This window comes from Thalassophryne amazonica, chromosome 1, assembly GCF_902500255.1.
Source record: "Thalassophryne amazonica chromosome 1, fThaAma1.1, whole genome shotgun sequence".
Classification (NCBI taxonomy): domain Eukaryota; kingdom Metazoa; phylum Chordata; class Actinopteri; order Batrachoidiformes; family Batrachoididae; genus Thalassophryne; species Thalassophryne amazonica.
In genome coordinates this window covers 95,426,182-95,446,716 of record NC_047103.1, presented here as the reverse complement: position 1 = coordinate 95,446,716, position 20,535 = coordinate 95,426,182, and the positions used below count along the sequence as shown (strand labels likewise).

Sequence of the window (20,535 nt, the reverse complement as noted above, 5' to 3'; positions counted from 1 at the left end):
TTCGTAGTAAAAGAGTGCGGGTACTAGACTGGCCTGCCTGCAGTCCAGACCTGACGCCCATTGAAAATGTGTGGCACATTATGAAGCACAAAATATGACAACGGAGACCCCAGACTGTTGAACAACTGAAGTCATACATCAAGAAAGAATGGGAAAGAATTCCACCTACAAAGCTTCAACAATCAGTGCCCTCAGTTCCCAAATGCTTTTTGAGTGTTGTTAGAAGGAAAGGTGATGTAACACAGTGGCAAACATACCACTGTCCCAACTTTTTTTAAATGTGTTGCAGGCATCCATCATCCATCCATTTTCTTCTTTATCCGGAGTCGGGTCGCGGGGGCAGCAGCTCAAGCAAAGCCGCCCAGACCTCCCAATTCACACAAACCTCCCTCCAAAAACAATAACGGTTATCAGTTTGAACATTAATATCTTGTCTTTGTGGTGTATTCAATTGAATATAGGTTGAAGAGGATTTGCAAATCATTGTATCCTGTTTTTATTTACATTTTTCACAACATCCCAACTTCTTTGGAAATGGGGTTGTAGGTTTTCATGAAAAGATTGAATATTTCATTAGTTTGAAGCAGTTTTATGTGGAAAATCTGACACAGATTGACATGGTACTGTATAATTCCACAGTTTGAAAGGCAGTATAATTCTGAATTCAGACATATAATCTAACGTCATTAACGTAAGATAAGATATTCCTTTATTTGGTGGCTTTCGCACAGAACGTGGTATACTCTGCACATGCGGCTGGGTTCAGCACAGGTGAGAGTGGTCACTTTCACAGAAGATGAATTTTTGCACAGTGCTAACTGCAGGGGAGGCACAATTTTTATGTCACTATGTTGTTGTTCTGGCTCCATTGACAACTCGCCAACTTTGACCATGTGGCATCTCTCGCACAGAAACAAGTTTTAACATTAGCTCTGCTAAGAAAAAACAAGAGCAACAACAAAAAAGAAACCTTGCAGCGATTTTGAGGAAATTTTGCGTGAATTCTGATGGAGCTCCATTTGTTTCCACAGTGACTGATTTCAGGTCTGCTATCAGCTCAGAACAAATGATATAATGGCTGAGTAGATCTTTGTCATTTGATTGGTTTGTATGTCACGTGACATGGATTATTAGTACCATTTGCCGTTGTGTTTTAGCAGGCAACTGTGGTTCAATATTAAATGTGCTATTGCCTGCTCCAACCACTGCTGCTCACACTACCAGGGATGGAGTTTAGCTAAACATGGCTGAGTTTTGTTTTGGGTTTTTTTTGTTGTTGTTGTTGTTTTTGCTGATGGATGAAGACTTGAAGGAGCTAATTGACAGTGCTAATTCTTCTAACAAAGAAAAATGAAACGAACAAACAAATCCACTACGCTGTAAACTGTCTGGAGGCATAAAGAGCTTAGGATGAAGTTAGGATGAAAGGCTGGACAAATTTCAGATGCTATTTTTTTGCTGGACTGAGCCACACTAGAAAGCCTCGTACAGCAAGTTGGCACAACCGTTCGGCCACAGCACATGCACTCCTCATTTGCATTGCGCTCGTGCTGGAAAACAATCAAACAGTAGTCAAGATGAGGTTATACTACTATCTGACCGTGGTTGCAACATTCGTAAGGCATGTTGTACACAGGTCAGAGCATTTGCACCACGGTTGAGGGGCTGCACGAAATGATTGGCCACATTGAACCTTGGCCCAATTTCACGATCGAGCAAGCCTTCACACCAACGGTTTGCCATTCGACCCACACTCGGCCGCAGTTGAGGTGACACCCACGAAATTCCAATAGCAGTCACGGTGAACTTAAAAATCCACACCCATTCACGTGGCCAGAATACTGCCCAGGACACCACTGTCGAGGTGGCAACAGCTCCAAGGGTGGTCAGTGTGTCATGTCCACCCGAGCATCACGAATGGTGTGCAAGTGTGTTGTGCCCTCCCCCCCGAGCACCACGAATGAAGTGTAAGTGTGTCATGCCCCTCCCCCCATCCAACATTATCGAGGTGCGGCTGAAGTGGCAAAAGCTTGAATGGCAACCGGAGTGCAGTGCGATCGCTGTCCAGTTCAGCGCGCACACCTGGATAGCCTGTCATGTCCACAATGGATGTCATTTAACACATACATGGTCATTCCCTCCCAGACAGACATTATGATCATCACAGTTGTAATATGAGATGTGTAGGTACGTACAGTGTGCTGCCTATCCACAGCGAGTCAATGCATGTGACAGGCTCGACACACTGCCACCAAACACAGCTGAGTGGGATATGACAGCTATCGAATACCCATCATAACATATACATCATGTCCTTCTGGAGGTGGAATTACTGGGTAGCAGTGTGCCCACACCGCCACAACCAAAAGAACTAGAAGCACTCGGAGAGCGCAAACCTCCGCCAAGGACATAGAGTCACTGACATCACATGGAATACCCTTTGGCAAAGAGACTTTTTCCACATCATTTCACGCATCTACCATCATGTTTCAGATTCAGTGGTTAACCCTCTGGGGTCTGAGGGCATTTTTTGGACAGTTCACTTGCCTGGCATAAATGTTGTATTATTGCTGTGAACAGCTCTCCCTGCATCACACAATAAAGTTTTATGTCTCTTTTTTCAGGACAACCTGTACTTTCAATATATATGCTATAGCTGTGTTTTATAAGTGTAATACAGGTTTACATCAGAAATAAGAAAGGAAAAAGTAAAGCAGCAATAATTTTCCACACACATTTATTTAAAACACACAGCAAACTATAATAAACAACTGTTTGACACTTTATAAAGGTAAGTTGGGCTCTTGTGTGAAAGACTGTACAACACAAAGGTTCAAACAATAAACACAAATGCACATTTTGAACAATATATACAAAATGGTCTATGCGTTTTGTTTGTCTTCATCTCAGAGCAATTTCTGTCTGCTATTACAGAAAGGTCACATCACAAACTTCTACTATGAAGTTGACTGTGTGTTTGTTCTCTCCCGCTCTGAAAGCAACATTCACAGTTCGAGGCTCATTCAGTTTGAGGAGCCCCCCCGCTCCACTGATATGGTAAACAGTGCTTTACGCCGGAGTGAGAGAGCTTGCCACAGGCTTATCCAGTAACATTCACAGGAAAACTAGTCCAGCAATCCTGATACTCACACACTCTGTTTGAGCACGTGAGATTGTATGAGAGGCTCTTCGTCTGCTCCATCTGCTCACTTTCACTTTCGCTGTGCATAATGGTGCAGGGCACATTGGAGCAGCCAGGGGGCTATTCAAATGGGCCAACTAGTAACACATCACTCCTAAAACAATCTTTGGTGTGTCACATGAGGTGAATCTGCCCTACGATTGGATTTTGGAAAACAATGTGACGGTGAACTAATTCTGATTGGACACTCACATTGCTCACGTCATCACACAGCTTCTATGAGGAATACAAAGATGGTCGACGGTGGTTCGAAAGTCTGCGGAGTTAACTTTTCAGCCAAAAAAAGTAAGTTTCTATCTCATATCATTAAAAAGTTATTTATAATTTAGTAAAGCTTTGTCTCAGCCATCATATATGATGGCGTCAGCCCCAGAGGGTTAAACCCTTAGATCTTCAGCAAATGTATTTATAAAGAGAAACTGCATGAACTACACAAGGTTTTTTTTATTTTCTTATGATTATTATTATTAATATTGTGTACTCCAACTGTGGACCAGGAAGGAAGAAAGAAGACCAACTGTTACCATTCTCCATGTATATAGGGATCGTGATGGTCTAGTGGTTAGGGCGTTGGGCTTGAGACCAGAAGATCCATGGTTCAAATCCCAGCCAGACTAGAAAATCACTAAGGGCCCTTGGGCAAGGTCCTTAATCCCCTATTGCTCCCGGTGTGTAGTGAGTACCTTGTATGGCAGCACTGACATTGGGGTGAATGTGAAGCATCATTGTAAAGTGCTTTGAGCGTTTGATGCAGATGGAAAAGTGCAATAAAAATGCAGTCAATTTATGTATCCGGTGTCATGCTTGGACAACATCAACATACATGCTTATACTATATGTTTATGTATCTCACAAATGGTTTCCATATTTAAATATCTAATTTGCCTGAGATCAGTTACGATGTTATTGGATTCCACCAGTAACTCAGTGTTTTCCAAGCACAGTCTGATGAAGAATGAAACAGAAAAAAGTTAACACTTACCCTCTCATCATCCTGTGCACCATAAGAAAGAAAACAAAGGGCAAAAGTTTAGTTACAGTCAGTGTCAGCCTTAAACAATCCAATTTTAAGAACATCCTGTGATGTCACACAGAAGCCACAGGGGAGAAAGATGTTTGAGGTGATCTTACCACAGAATAAATCTCACAGGCTGTTTCTCGCTCACTCTGGTAAGGATCACAGTACAGACGCAGCTTCTGAAGGTCCACCTAAGAAAAAATTGGACATCATCTCATGGCTTCTAATTCAGTTCATTCATCAAAGGCTTGTTTCACACTCTCTGAACAAGGAAAATTAACTTATTTTTACTCATGGGCACAAAACGGCAAATAATCTTGAATGCAGTCCTGCCAATAGTTGCTGGTGAACAATAAATAATCCTTTGAAAGTAATCGAGTCCTGGCTATTCTCATGTTAACTTTGTCACCTGCATGTTTTTTTTTGTTGGGGGGTTGGATGTTGCATTTTATAGAACCTTGTGAGGGAGACTTCATGCCACCATTTCTGGTTCTTTTCATCTCTTAGGGCCCCATCTTGATTATCGACACAGCACAGTCGAAACTGCATAACTCACGTAAGATTAACATAAGATGAATTACATCAATTCCATTTTCATCTGTCATTGCCTTTCAAAATCACCTACTAAATGTTAGGTTGTGCCCGATGTCTACACGTATAGAGAATGTAGAATGTAACTGATGAGAAGCCACAACATTTAAAGGATCTACTGCTAACATCTTGGTGCCAGATACCACAGCACACCTTTAGATGTTGAGTGGAGTCCATGCCTCAATGGGTCAGGGCTGTTTGGTAGCAAAAAGGGGACTTACACAACCAGGACATTTCATTATTCAACACTAAGTCCTATACCCACTTACTCCAGGTAGGAGTCATGGCGGGGGGTGGGGGTGGGGGGCGGTTCAGAGTCTATCCCAACGTCATTCATCCCAACAAACATACACATTCACACCTATGGTCAATTCAGAGTCACCTATTCACCTCGCATGCATGTCTTTGGATTGGGAGGAAGCCAGAGCACCCAGAGGGAACCCACCCAAATACAGCCACCCGCATTTCTTTATGATGGAAAACCAACATCGAAATAAAGCAGCTATGGTAATTTTTTTCAGTTGCAAACAATGGGTCGTGATCGCAGCTATCAGTGATGCCACCCTGTTTTAGCCTGATACCTGATTCCTTATTATAACCTATTAAATTACAGAAGTATTTGTTATGCATTTGTTGTATTCATTAATAGAAAGGTCACAGCAATATTTCTGCGTGAAATAAATGTGTACCAGTCAACACCCAAATGAAAACAGCAAATTGTATCATTCTGAGTTTAACTTTCTAAATTTTCACCCTTTCATATGGCCCTTTGTGAACCCTGACCTCACACTTGTTCATGCTTCTCTGAAGACACAAAGTGGGAAAACCTACAGATCATGTAGTCCTGTAGGTTTCACAGAGTATATGCCCATAAGTTTAATGATTTTGTTAGTGTTAAGAAGATGCCCTAAGTTCCATAGCTTCATAGTAGGAATCATAACAGCAGCAAACCTAAGACTTTTAACATCTTCCTATCATTTCCTTTTTGCCTTGAATTGGACCTCAGCGACTGGATAAAGTTTTTGCTGCTTGATGTCTATTTTATCAATTGCTCGTTGCTGCCATAATTAGCATTATGGCAAATGTTCTTCCTTTGCTGTCAAAGCTTTATTTTATTTTTATTATATGTTGAAAGTATTTTACTATCAAATTCCACATTGTTTCAAAAACATAAAAAAACATTAAGGAAAACTGTCCATTTAAAAGTAAAGATTGTACTCTTTCCTAGAAGGTGAAAAAGCTTGCAGCTGAATTGGAGATTAACATATGCCGTGAAGGTGGACCACATCTCAAGGTTTTGTGCTTCAGAAACTGGGAACCACTTCCACAAGTGCAGTGCATACATTTGACACCTATGCTCTACGCCAGGGGTGCCCAAGTTCAGTCCTCGAGATCTCCCTTCCTGACACTCTTAGTTGTCTCCCTGTTCCAACACACCTGAATCGAATGAAAGACGCGTTAGCAGGCTTTAATGAGCCTTTCATTGGATTCAGGTGTGTTGGAACAGAGAGACAACTAAGAGTGTCAGGAAGGTAGATCTCGAGGACCGAACTTGGGCACCCCTGCTCTACGGTGATGTCTCAGCTGCCAGGAAAGCTTTAAAATCACTTACTCTTAAATTTCATAGAAAATCTTGAAATGTGAACCTTCTGATATAGTCCAACTGCTGAAGTGATGTGCAGCCACTATGAAAATTGGGCAAAGGTTTTGTACACTTTGGGAGGTCATGCACAGTATCAGAATTCTGAGATAGTCTAGGTTGACTTCTGGGAGTGAACCAGTTTAAATGCAATGACTAAATACAGTGTTGCCAGATAGGAAATATGCAACTATCGTACTAAAACCTCAAAATTATCGTATTTTTGGAGAAATTATCGTACACAAATAAAACGCATACAAAATAGCTATTTTAGCTTTTTTTTTTTAAATTTCCAAAGAATTTTATGTCACATTTTTAAACAGTAATTCACAATATCCCTATAGTAATGGGGAAACTATGGCATAAAAAGAACGCAAATGCACAAGCAAATGCACTACCAGACTAGAAAGATTTTTTTTTTTCTGTGAAGGGACACTAACGTGTTAATTACCAGACTAGCTGCTAGGCTCAAAAGTTGTGTGTGTAGTGATGGTGACGGGGGTGGGCTAAGCTACGTATGTGCGCATGTGCAGCCAAAACAGTCTACATATTTATTTATTTTATGTTTTTCTTTATTCGATGACCCCTGGCATACCTTTGTACTTTGTGTGTTTATCGTTAATCTTTAAAAAAAAATGCACTGTGTTGCACAACTTCTCAATCATAAAAAAAAGCTACAAATGTAAAGAAAGTGTGAAGTGAAAACGAACTATTTTGTTGAACACAGAGAAAACGTTGACACCTCCATAAGGAACTTGAACTGTTTTTATTTTTGTTGTATATCTCTTTGCCCTTGTGTTTTGTTTGTTTGTTATTGCATTTGTTGAAATAAAGTTTTGTAAAAAAAAAAAAGAAAAAAAAAGAAAAAAAAAAAAGGTCAGTTGTCTCGGGCCCAGGGAGGCAGGGGCAGGGCCGAGAATTGGGAACTCATTACTTTGTATGGAGAGGGGGTGGGCTTTCAAATGACTTTGTTCCGGGCCGGCCAAAGCTAGCAGCAGCCATGTGTGTGGTGTGTCTTTGAAGGCCCCTGAGTGCAACGCCTGCGAAATGATTCTTGGGTGTCAGAGAGAGATGCGTGTTTGGGCAACCAACTGAAATTATCGGACATTTTGGATTTTTTCCCATTATTGATCGTACATCGTACAGAGGGCAAAACTATCATACAAATACGATAATTATCATACATCTGGCAACACTGACTAAATATGATTCCTCGAGTTATCCCTTGTCCACACGGAAACTGAACTTTCCCTATATGATCTTTTTACTTGTTATTTTCAAAACTGTTCCGTAAACATGGACTGTTTCAAGAAATATCTGCGTACACACAAAACCACTGAAAATGGTTTGTGTGCAGTATATATGCCAGGCCTATATGTGGCGCTGTAACCCTCCCACAGAAAATGGAGAAGATGTGGAGCATGTGCATACAAAGTCGAATCTCTGCTTTGAGTCACACTGGATTATAAATTGAATGAACTACAAGAGAATGTTGACTGGGAATTGTGTCAATCCAAATACGCCAATATACTGGACATGTTTCAGGCACAGTATCTGAGACACCCAACAGAGACAGACGTGACATCTGATGTTAGATAGGTAGGGCTGTCACATCATTGTTTCACAAAAGTTGCATGTTGGCTATACACACAAAAACACAAAGACAACATTTTGAGATTTAGCCACTCTGGGACCAGTTTTCAAAAAACAGCATTTTCTGTGTGGTTTTCTGGTTCTGTGTGGATGAAACACCAATACGATACAAAACTATGGCGGATACGCCTAAACTTGTCTCAGAGTCTTTCACTGATCACTACATAAGACACAAACTGTAAGTAAGTAAGTCCCTTTGGCTGGTCCCTTGTTTTTTTTACCCGGGATCTCCACATCAAATCCAAGGTGGATCTGCATGTTGATTTGGCACAAGTTTTACACTAGATGGCCTTCCTGACGCAACTCCACATTACATGGAGAAATGTGGCAGGGGTGGGGATTGAACCAAGAACTTTCTGCACTGAAACCACTTGTCCACCATCCCTGCTTAAAGTGAACACAAACTGAATGGAGAATATTTGGAGTTTTGCTTTTGAGTCCAGCAGCATTTTCTGTGGCTATGAATGTCCATTTGAATCTGTGACGCAAACTCAGTGCTCTGTGACTCGCCTGTTGATCACATTTACTCGTCATAATGTTCTCTGATAATACATTCATTTTCCAGTATGTGCACAGGACCAAGTCCACTTTTATTTTCCTCTCACCGGCACAGTGAGGTCTGTTCCTTGCCTCTTTGCCACCTGTGTCTTGCCATTGATGTAAATGGGCTCCACCTGTTCCACTTGGACTTTCTGGATCACTTCATCATCAAGGAAACTGGTGATTTGGCGCGGCCTCACCAGCAGCTTGAGTTGATGCCATTTTCCATCATACAAAGTCTGAGAGGAATAGAGAAGAGAAGGAATGCTGGAAATAGGAATTCTGTTTTTGGCACACAGGCATCATACTGTAATCATACTACAATTTGAGAAACATGTGTTTGTGTGTTTTTTTCCACTCCTCTTCCGAGGTGCTTTGGCCAATTTCCAGCACTGTGTGCATATGTGGACTGACCCCAGAACTGCCCTTAACAGGTTTGTTTTGGCAAAGGTCCAGGTCACACATACGTATATAGGTGAGTTCTGGAACTGTCCATGTAACCTAAAATTTACTGAAGGTCAATCACTGGGATCAAGGTCACTGGGGTCAAAGGTCAAATCAAAATTGGTTTGTTTGTTGTTTTTTTCATTCGATTTGCACTAATGTAGCACATCTATGGAGTTGGGCTGTGAAATTGGACAGGCAAGGTCATGTTGCCAAAGGTCAGTCATTGGGGTCAAGTTCATTTGGGTCAAAAGTCAAAATTGAAGTTTTTCATTCTGATTTGCATCAGATGTACCACAGATAGGCACTTAGGTTCTGGAATTGTCCAGGTTAAGTTCAATGTTGTGAAAAGTCAATAAATGGAGCAAAGGTCATGTCTGTCTGTTTGTTGACCTACTCCTCCCAGGTCCTTTTGCTGATTTCTTTGGTATGTCAATGTAGACTGGCCCAGAAAAAAAAAAATCATTTTCAAGGTCAAGGAATTTGATTTTTAACATTAGCATTATTAACCAGAGATTAATCATTTGGGTGAAGGTTGAGGTCACTGGGGTCAAAGTTCAAATTTTTAATTTTCAATCACTGGAGGTCATGGCAATTGGGTCAGATGTCAAAATTAGCAATGTTTGTCTGTTTATTCTCCAACTCCACTCAGATTCTTTGGCCAATTTCCACCTAACTTGGTATGTGGATGAAGGTTTATCTCAAGTGGAAAACTGAACCCCAGAACATCTAAAAAACCAGGCCCCAAGTTAAAAAATGTTGGAGCTCCCCTTTAAATAATTCATTTTGGCAACGCTTAATCTCAAGGGATTTAATTTTTATCCCAATTGGGACCAAATACAGCACATGCTTAGGTAGATTATATAATTACCTTGGCAAGGTCAGGCAGAGATCAGTCATTTGTATAAACGTTAGGGCCCCATCACACATAGCAAGAATGTGCAGGAACCAGGCCGACATGGAAAAAATACCCATAATCTGGATGCAGGAGGCGTGTGGACTGTGGTCGGATCCCATCCAGACTACCTCGTGCACACCTGCCTGTTCGTATCCAAAGCGTATTTAGACAACAGTTAGATGACACAGATAGATGGCACTTGTTCAGGTGCGAGCCTCTGACGCATGCAATGATGCATTACTGCGCATGACTCCACGGAGAGGCGCATCTGCCCGTTGTATCACAGATATGATGGGCACAATATTTTACAGTATTTGTGTCACCCATGGGAAGAACTGGCAATATATCTGTACTGTAAGGTCTATTATGGATATAACTGTATACATCTACGGCGGTGTGCACTGTGCGATGCATTGACCCACAGTGGCACACAGTGCTTTCAATTTGATTGCACACTGTTCACATTCACTACGCATGATGAATGCATGCCACATGCAAGTTATTACATATCAACATTTCCTTTGCCCTCCCTGGCCGGGGTCCAGTGGAGGTGGACATACGTAGCACAACATGTCGACAGGCTTTGCCGTGACCGAGCCATCTCAGAGCTCAATCAGCTGCGATCAGATCAATTCAAATGTTGTTATGATGCCATTAGAATATCTAGACTGCAATCAGATGGGGCACAAACTGCACATAGACCACTGTCAGTGTTTTGAACTGTGCAACACACTCAGGACAGCCGAGCGAATGGGACCAACTATGTAGACTGCTTAGAGACTGCTGTCCATCAGTCTTCAGACCGCACCTCAGTACTTCTCGACTGTGGCCGGATGTGTCATTCTGTCGCAATTTGGCCTCAATCACCGTATGTGACAGGGGTATTAAAGTCATGAAAGTTAAAGCTTTTGATTTTCAATCCAATTTCCACCAATTTTGGGACTCATACAGTACAATAATAATAATATAAATAATAATAATAACCTTTATTTAACTAAATAAAAGCCAATTGAGTTTGAAACCTCTTTTACAAGGATGACCTGGCCAAGAAAGGCAGCAGCACACATGATAATAGACAGGTTAACATCATCAAGAGAACATTAATAACAAATAAAATAGAAGCAACTTGATCACTGTGAGTTGTAATGATGTGTGGGGAAAAAAAAAATGTTTAGAATTTAAAGACACAGGCATTGTGCAAAAGAATTCCATTTGCAATCTCTTAAAGCAGAGTGGAAGACATTCAAAGAAGTTAACCCAGACAGTTTGGAGCAGAAAAACTGAAAGCTTTCCTTCCTGTTCCAGTGCAGACACAAGGTACACAGAAACATAATATGTTGTTCGAGTGCAGAGCATGATGGCTTTCCAATCTCTGAAGTAACCTGGATAAATAGGTCTGAACCAGTCCAATAAGAGTCTTGTAAACCAGACAATATCAATAGGCAATATCAATGGCCTTACCATCAAAGAGGGCATGCCAGCTTTGGCATACAACTCACAGTGGTGTGTGAGGCGGTATCTATGTGGGTTTCTGAATTGCCTAAGTGAGGTCAACTTTATCAAAAGACGTTGTGGTCAAACCTCAAAATTTTTATTTGCACCCACCACTACAAACAAAAAACAGCCCAGATCTGATGGCATATTTATATAACAAAACAATTCTTCTCTTGACATCCGATCACATATGTTTTCCAAATCCACAAGCACACAGTGTAACTTCTTGTGGGCTTCGGTGTTCTTGTCCATCAACACCACATGTTGTCAGTCAGGCAGAAAAGATATAACAACCTTACAAGTGTTTCATTTTGTTATTAAAAGCACAAACCATCCAAAGTGAAAGAGGGCAGCAACTTTTTGATTAAAGCTACACTGTAATCATTGTTTCCAAATATCACAGAAATAAAAGACAAATCACAGATTTCTGTGGTTAGCCACACTAAACCAAACCTGTGCAAACCAAACTTAGGACAATTGCAGCCTTATCCAGTGCTCTATGTCTCACTGTGTGTTTGGATTAAAGGTAGTGGGTGGTTTTGGATAAACCAACCTCTCATGTCCAACACAACGTATTGTTATTACTATGTGCTGCAGTGGAAACAGAGGCATAAGAAATTTCCACTGTGGACACAAAGTGGTTTATAGAAGCAAACATCTGACATGTGAATTCTTCCCCACCTGAGCCGTGCACTGACCTGAACAGGGGATGATGTTAAAGAGGTTTTTTTCCCCTGAAGTTCATACAACCTGTGACAGTGACCATTCTTCTTCCAAGCTATATCACAAGAAGCACCGACCACCAAATGAGAACACATACTTTTGTCTTAGGCATTGACACACCCAAAATAACCAAAATGTTGAATTAGATGTAACATAGATGTTTGTCAGCCTGCTATTTTAAGTAACCTTTTGTCACCAACCTACATGCTTCAATAGACAATTATATAAAACTAAACATTTACACCTTAAGTATTTGTGACATGGGAAATTACTGACTTTTGGTGGTACACAAAGTCAGCTCATATTACATTTTAGGTGTCTTCCAAGGGTTTTGTGCACAAAATGTGATGGGTGCTCCATGTTTGACGTGGCTGAGGCAAACAGGTGCTTAATTCCAGATGTGGGGATCCGCCTCGGTGGTTGCCATACCAGATCAAACGTGGAACTGTGATGTGGTGGCATCAGTGCATGCTCTCAGAACTGACCACTACAAGGTGCCAAAGATGCCTGAAAGTACATTATTAGTGTACTTTGGTGAAACCTGGTGCAGCACATCTTTATATTACACAAAAATTAAAACTGATTCAGAGTGTTGTAATGTAACAAAGTAGAAATGCTTCATTACTGTACTTAAATAGAATTTTAACATATCTGTACTTTACTTTGTTATTCACTTTTCTGGTAACTTTCACTTTGCCTCAATAAAATGTATACTTGTACTCCAATACATTTCTCTTAAACATCTTCGTTACTCATTCCTACAATGTAAAAGTAGAAGAAATTTGATTGGGCAATGCTTGTTTGCAGAGGTGAAAGTAAGCCAGAGCGCAGCTGTACACCAGGAGATACAGCCCTCTACAGCCTGAGCGCAGGGAACTTCCAGCCCTGCAGCATCAACTGCCGTGTTTGACATAAAACAACTTTAAAAGACAAAAAATATAAAAGATGACTGGTTGAATCTATGCCCCCCTGAGGAAGAGGAAGACTGTGGAGGGTGAAAACCATCTGCGGTTTGAACTCCAAATGCACACACACACACACATGGATTGGCTCCCGCTACAGTGCAGCAGTCGATAGGAGTTAAGGGGAATACTTCAGTACCGACAAAACTGCGTGGCTGTGTAATTTCATTTATTTGATTTGAAATGTTCAAGGAGAAGCGTTGCGTAAAAGCCGCACCACCTTTTGGATTCGAGAGTGCAAAGAGCGCCGCGTTTGGTTAGTAGTAGTTTTTTTTTTACTTTTCTTAAATTTGCAACAACTGTGTAGCTATAAATGACTCTTCTGTTTCACAAGAGCCTGGCTGTTGTGTTTAACAGAAAAGTGTGTGTGGGTCGTCCAAGAAAAAGACTGTGTCTTCAGAAAAAGAACGGCAACTTTATTTACAGCTATATACGAGGTCTGTCCATAAAGTATCGTACCTTTTTACTTTTTTTTTTAAACTATATGGATTTGATTCATATGTTTTCACGTCAGACAAGCTTGAACCCTTGTGCGCATGCGTGAGTTTTTCCACGCCTGTCGGTGACGTCATTCGCCTGTGAGCACGCCTTGTGGAAGGAGTGGTCCCGCCCCGTCGTCGGATTTTCATTGTCTGGAAATGGTGGAATGATTTGGGTTTTTTTCCATCAGAATTTTTTCAGAAGCTGTTAGAGACTGGCAGCTGGAAACTATTCGAAAAATGTATCTGGCTTTCGGTGAAAATTTTACGGGCTTCACAGAGAATAAGGTCTGGTAGTACAGCTTTAAGGACCCCTTTAAGGACGCTCAGCACACCGCGCTCTGAGATGCGACGACATGGCACAAGCCACCGGACCATTTCTGAGATGATGGCTCTGTGGATACGAGACCATCGTGTGCTCTTTCTCTGGTTATCTCAAGAGCTGGACATCAGCCATTTTCCAGCAGATTTCACTTTTAACAAGAGATTTTGTCATGGTAAGCCGTGCGGAGGCTTCGCACGTAAAGACCGATTCGCTTTGGAAGCGAGACAAAGGAACACCTCCATTTCAGCGTGTCAGAGGACAAGTTTAGACATGTCTATCTCGGCTTTCAATGCTTACAAGTCCACTAAGTATCAGTGAAATTGTGGAGAGCTGGACATGTCCAAACTTGTCCTCTGACACACCGAAACGGAGGTGTTCCTTTTTCTCGCTTCCAAAGCGAATCGGTCGTGACGCGCGAAGCCTCCACGTGGCTTTCCATGACAAAATCTCTTGTTAAAAGTGAAATCTGCTGGAAAATGGCTGATGTCCAGCTCTTGTGATAACCAGAGAAAGAGCACACGATGGTCTCGTATCCACAGAGCCATCAGCTCAGAAATGGTCCAGTGGCTTGTGCCGTGTTGTCGCAGCTCGGAGCGCGGCGCGCTGAGCGTCCTTAAAGGGGTCCTTAAAGCTGTACTACCAGACCTTATTCTCTGTGAAGCCCGTAAAATTTTCACCGAAAGCCAGATACATTTTTCGAATAGTTTCCAGCTGCCAGTCTCTAACAGCTTCTGAAAAAATTCTGATGGAAAAAAAACCTCAAATCATTCCGCCATTTCCAGACAATGAAAATCTGATGACGGGGCAGGACCACTCCTTCCACAAGGCGTGCTCACAGGCGAATGACGTCACCGACAGGCGTGGAAAAACTCATGCATGCGCACAAGGGTTCAAGCTTGTCTGACGTGAAAACATATGAATCAAATCCATATAGTTTAAAAAAAAATAAAAAGGTACGATACTTTATGGACAGACCTCGTACATCCATCTGTTGCTCACTCATCCCGTCACCAACACCAACTGCTCTGCCAGAGGCAGATCCAGCCTTTTACAGGGGCTGACACCCCTTCCTGTTTTATCCAGACACCACACTGGCTTTCTTTTCGTGTCGCCATTTCACTCGTTTTGGATTTTACTTTTACTCAATACTTTTACTAAAAGTACAGTTTATATGACAATTTTATTTTTGATACTTAAGTACAGTAAATGTCAGATACTTTAAGCCTTTTACTTAAGTAAAAATTTTAAAGGAGACTTTAACCTTCACCAAAGTAATTTTATGATAAGATATAATTTCACTCAAGTATTACTTTGAGGTACTTTATTCAAGACTGCTGATTCATGAGGAAAACCTCTAAAGATTGCCTCAATCTCTGTGTGTGTGTGTGTGTGTGTGTGTGTGTGTGTGTGTGTGTGTGTGTGTGTGTGTGTGTGTGTGTGTGTGTGTGTGTGTGTGTGTGTGTGTGTGTGTGTGTGTGTGTGTGTGTGTGTGTGTGTGTGTGTGTGTGTGTTTATTTGGGACTAGATACTTCCTGTGACCCATGTCTGGGAAAAAATAATATCTGTCATAGTCACTGTCACTGCCTGCCTGATCTTTTAAAAAAAAACTCAAAAATCCTCACAACCATATTCTTCCATATCAGTGAAAATGAAAAACTATAACACAATAGCATCATTTGTAGTTTTAGCATAGTTAAGATACATAAAAAATAATAAATTCAACCGAAAATAAATAACAATATATTATTCTGGATTTCTTAACTCCAAAAAAAGGCCATATAAATGATTAAAAAACAAATGCCCTATATATGTGCTGGCTTGGTCTCAAAACTACAGACTGAAATGTCCATGAACATGTCACATCTATATTTTCAAAATAGATATCAAACATTAATGAAGAACAGTTTCCCAAAGTCAATTTGAGAACTGATTCTATAATTTCACAGTCAGATTCCACATAGACAACTGTCCGCACAGTTGTCTGTGTGCATTCCACTGGCAGAACATAGCATAGTTATTATCCAGTTTGCTTAAACACTATGGATGCAGCAATAATTAAATATCTGAAATACAAGATTTTTTTTAACTGCCAGCTCGTGGACATGCTCAGCTATGTGGCAGAGTTCAAGTGTAATGAAGCACAAGGCGTATACTGTACCTGCAAGTGATCGATTGAATTTCTTTGTGCGCTCACATGTAATTAATGTAAAACATGTTTTGTAGAAACAAAATCATCATTTACATGCTGCTGTCTACGTCACGTTATTACCCGCTATCTTTTGCGCAATTAGTCTCAAAACTGTCTCCACCCCATCATGCAAAAGTTTGGGTTGCCCTTATAATTTAGCTCTTGGTTGTTAGATAAATTATACTGTAAAAACATGTTTATCATTTATTATCATCTATTACGTCTGCTCATTTTAAATTGTTCTTTCTGTATCTTAAAATCTGCAAACTGTTTCTCTCACATATTCACAACTGCAGCCTGTTTACAGTTTGACATTTAGCAAGCTTCAGCAAAATCACTCACTCTGTACCTAAGATTGGAATGATTCAGTTGTCACTCTGTACAAGATTGGAATGATTCAGTTGTTTTGTCGTAAACGTATCTGCACATGACTAATAGCACATGTTGTAACCATGGACTCATGTAGCCACTCTTATCTTTTGTTTTCTTTACACAATAAAAGGGCCCCGCGAGGAGGTCACAGTTAGAGAAACTGCACGAAGCTGCCAACCTCTGCTGTATCTCTCCTTTGCAAAGCTCACTAAAGACATCTCAACTCTCTGTCTGGTTCTTTCTTGTATGTCTAGCCGAGGTCAAACCTGACATATTTCCTGGTGCCGTGACCCGGATAGTAAATAGTAAATCAGGCCCTGAATTGTTTTGTTGTTGTTGTTGTTGTTTGTTTGTTTGTTTGTTTTAACCTGGGTTCCAATCACTTTTACAAAAATATTACATTCATCATTTTTATACACAGTAACTTCATTTTTGGAGGCCATAAGTAACCGGACAACCTGAATTAAAAAAATTATTGTTCATACAAATTCTCACTTTTACAGTCAGTTTTCTTTAATCAGGTCAGTGGATAAATATTTGAACACTTCCAAGTCACTAAATACTGTATGTCTTGGACTTCATTTACAACAATCTTTAAGAAATGCAAACAGTTAAAGTTAAGTTGGTGTATGTGATGACTGTTGAAGAGCTTGGAGTGAAATTAACTGAATGACATTTCAGAGTCCACAATCCAAGTGCCCAAATAAGAAATGTGCCTTTGTTGATGTGGTGTGGAAACCAAACAAACCTGAAAGCCCACTCTAAAGACGGCACTCTGCTGTTTGTCTGTTGTGCTGGTGGTGGTGAAGGTGACAGTCTTGTCCTTCCCACTCAGCGTCACTGCAGCCTGGATCTCCCCGTCCTTAGACAGCACCCTCCAAAGGTCAAACGTCCCTATCTTGGAGGCCCCCTTCAGACGCAGGGTGGCTACAAACACATACGAGGGTGGGAAGCCTTCAGGGAAGATATCCCTGATGCAAAGAAAGTGGAAGCAAACTAATGATACCTTTGTTCCACAAATTATAAAAGACAAAAGTGAGGAGTTTGGTGGCAGCTACCTGGTTTTCTCAGTGATGTCTGTGGGAGCACTGAGGGTGTAGGCCGTCTCAGACAGCAGAGAGCCAGAGATTTTCTGGGCTTTCTTTTGGATGTTCAGACCCACCATCAGTTCAAAGCCCTTTTCATCACGAGATGCCACTGGGATTCGGGTTGGACACACAGACTCTGGAAGAAAAACAAGACCATTAAGACAGCTAAGATAGCAAGGGGTGGTCACTAAGTGGTTATGTGTACTCGTTTCCGGAGTGGAAGGTTTCTGGTTCCCAGTTCACCCCTGCCTATTCTCCATAGAATGTGGTGTTGTGTCAAGATGGACATCTTGTGTAAAAATTCTGCCAAATCAACATGCAGATCCGCTGTGGTGGCCCCAAGTGAAAAACAAGGGAGAAGCTGAAGGGACTTACTTAGTAATGGAACACTGGTATCCTCATCACTGAGGCCACTGTATACTTGTTCATTTGCAGAGAAATGCAACACACAGCCATAATGCAAGGAGGGACTGACGTTCTCACTATGATAGATTTCTGTCCGTTGGAATCCACAAAGGCCATATGATGTCAATGTAGATCCAGAAAACATAAAAAAAATGTCTCAAGCCCAGATTTCATCTCATTACTTGTATTAAAGTAATTCTTTGTTCCACTCCACAATGAACCTGTGACAAAAGTTGACTATGGACAGTTTCCCCAAACACAGCCAAGGAGATGTGTCAATCGTTCAGAGTTCCCTGGGTGTCTAGGTTGCTTCCCTCACTCAACATCTTCTGGCATGAACACTCAAGCTTTTGAGAAATTCCTATTGCAGATAGATCTACCAGACAGTTACATACTGTTTGCATTATTTAATAATTAATGTAAATGAAGTCCAAGACATATTCAGGAATTTAAAATGCTCAAAAATCCATCTCCTGGCATCTGGCTGTAAAAGTGATGATTTTTATTTTAAATAATAATTGTACTTAGTTTGTCCCATTATTTATGGCCTCTTAAAACTGAGGGACTGACCTTGTGATATTTTTGTTAAACCCCTTGAATTAAAGTTGAATGTTTATACTCTTAAGTTCATCTTGATTGTTTTACTTCAACCCCATTGTGGTGGTGTACAGAGACAGTATTCCAAAAACTGTGCCACTCTGCAATAATTATGGAGCTGGCTGTAAGTGACCTCGCTTCACATCTGTCTGTCCCAGCAGAACCAGTATATCTTTTGGTTTCTCACATTTTTGCTTATAGGGTCACCACTGTTCCTGCCACAACTCCTGGTGTACTTGAAGATTGGGGCATGAGTGGCCTTGAATCAGAGACCTTTTTGTTGGGAGGCAAGAGCACTACCACAGCACCTTGTACTGCTACTGTGGTCCTCTAACCCTACCAAGCACATTAAACAAGATAGATCAAGCTGATAGAACTGAAGGTTGGTTGACTTATTTAAATGACATGTCGCACGTTTTTTTAACGTCCCAGTTAGCAAGAGAACATAAAACGACTCATGATTGTAAGTCTCTTCACACACGTGCAAATAATTAGTGGTCGCTGATGTATTTTATTCCTCTCACTCTGAGCGTGAGCAGATGCATTTCCAGAAAACAGCAATTCTCTGCATTTTTCAGCGTGTGACTTACATTTTAGAATGAGCAGAGACATCCCGATGACTGACAGACAGAGGGAAACAGACCTGCTCCGTTCGAAATGAAACATCTGAGCTGCCGTTCGAAAGGGATGGCTCGGAATTACAGACAGAAGGTGACACACTTCACTCCGAAACTCTTAACTTTGTCAGTGTTGGATTTTGGAACCTAAAGTGTGGTGATGTACTGTTTGTGTGGCAGGATGCTGGTTTACTGAAGCTGTGAACATGGACGTGTGGACATCTCCATGACGCTGTTTTTAACAGACTTCTTGACATGCAGATGGATTTGTTACATTGGAAAAAGTCAGAACACATTATTTCCAGGGCTTAATGGATGTTATTTAACATGCCACAATCGTGAGAGAACTAATGGCGATGCTGGAGCCAGCGATCGCGCACGTGCATGCATGCTTCTTTGATCATGTGGAGTTTACATTTGCAAATAAATCTATAACACGGTGAGCCTGGCATGTTCAGGATTTTACCCCTTTTGTATTTTATGACAAGCTTTTTTTTTCTTTTACTGTGCGAGATTGAGAATTTGGAGCTTGTGTGTGTGTGTGTGTGTGTGTGTGTGTGTGTGTGTGTGTGTGTGTGTGTGTGTGTGTGTGTGTGTGTGTGTGTGTGTGTGTGTGTGTGTGTGTGTGTGTGCTGCTCATTGCTCCTCTCAGCACCTGCTGCTGTAGACGTCTCCACAGTGACTTTTATTCCCCAGCAGCACGTTTTTTTTTTTGTTTTTGTTTTTTTTTTATTGGTAACAACACTAATACTTAATTGTGCACAAAGCTGAACCTGGAGCAGAGATTGTTATGGACAGACTACGTTTATGACTCATGCACATAAACCTTCTCAGAGCTGCAGCTTTTACCATGACTGCATAAAAATGAACAATTTTCACTTAAAAATGAGTTGTTCATAACACGACATCACACTTATGTCCACTTTGGAATTAATCTGTGCCTCCGTTCTTAATGTTAGCAGCTACATTCCATTGAAGAGCACACTGGGACGCTTCTAATATCTATGTCACTTGGCGGAAACACCCGAGGACTCATGAGTACTTTTTTCAGACGTCTCCATAGCTGTTTGTTGCGAATGCCGTATACTTTGAAACCAGTCAAGGTAGTGCTCAAAGTAATCCCAGTGGATCATCAGATGATCACTAACAGCCTAAATCTAAATTGTCATGATTTCGGTGTGACATGTCCTTTAATGGTGGGCATAATTTCTTTCATTCTGATTAAAAAGCTGATTTCCTGGTTATTACAGCTGCTATAGACAGATAAACAATACACAAATAAACCTGGTGGTTAGATTTA

The 20,535-nt window shown here is 41.0% G+C and overlaps 1 protein-coding gene across 1 annotated transcript in view; it reads right to left on the bottom strand.

Annotated features, from left to right (window-relative positions):
- The window catches only part of LOC117512720 (collagen alpha-1(XXI) chain-like), a 292,990-nt gene that overhangs the window by 182,762 nt on the left and 89,693 nt on the right, over positions 1 to 20,535 (bottom strand). The window contains exons 7-11 of the mRNA XM_034172906.1: positions 17,587 to 17,752; positions 17,277 to 17,499; positions 8,709 to 8,882; positions 4,334 to 4,411; positions 4,185 to 4,196 (exon numbers count right to left, since the gene is read on the bottom strand). Coding sequence (XP_034028797.1) covers positions 4,185 to 4,196; positions 4,334 to 4,411; positions 8,709 to 8,882; positions 17,277 to 17,499; positions 17,587 to 17,752 — 653 coding nt within the window. The remainder of the gene's footprint in view (positions 1 to 4,184; positions 4,197 to 4,333; positions 4,412 to 8,708; positions 8,883 to 17,276; positions 17,500 to 17,586; positions 17,753 to 20,535) is intronic.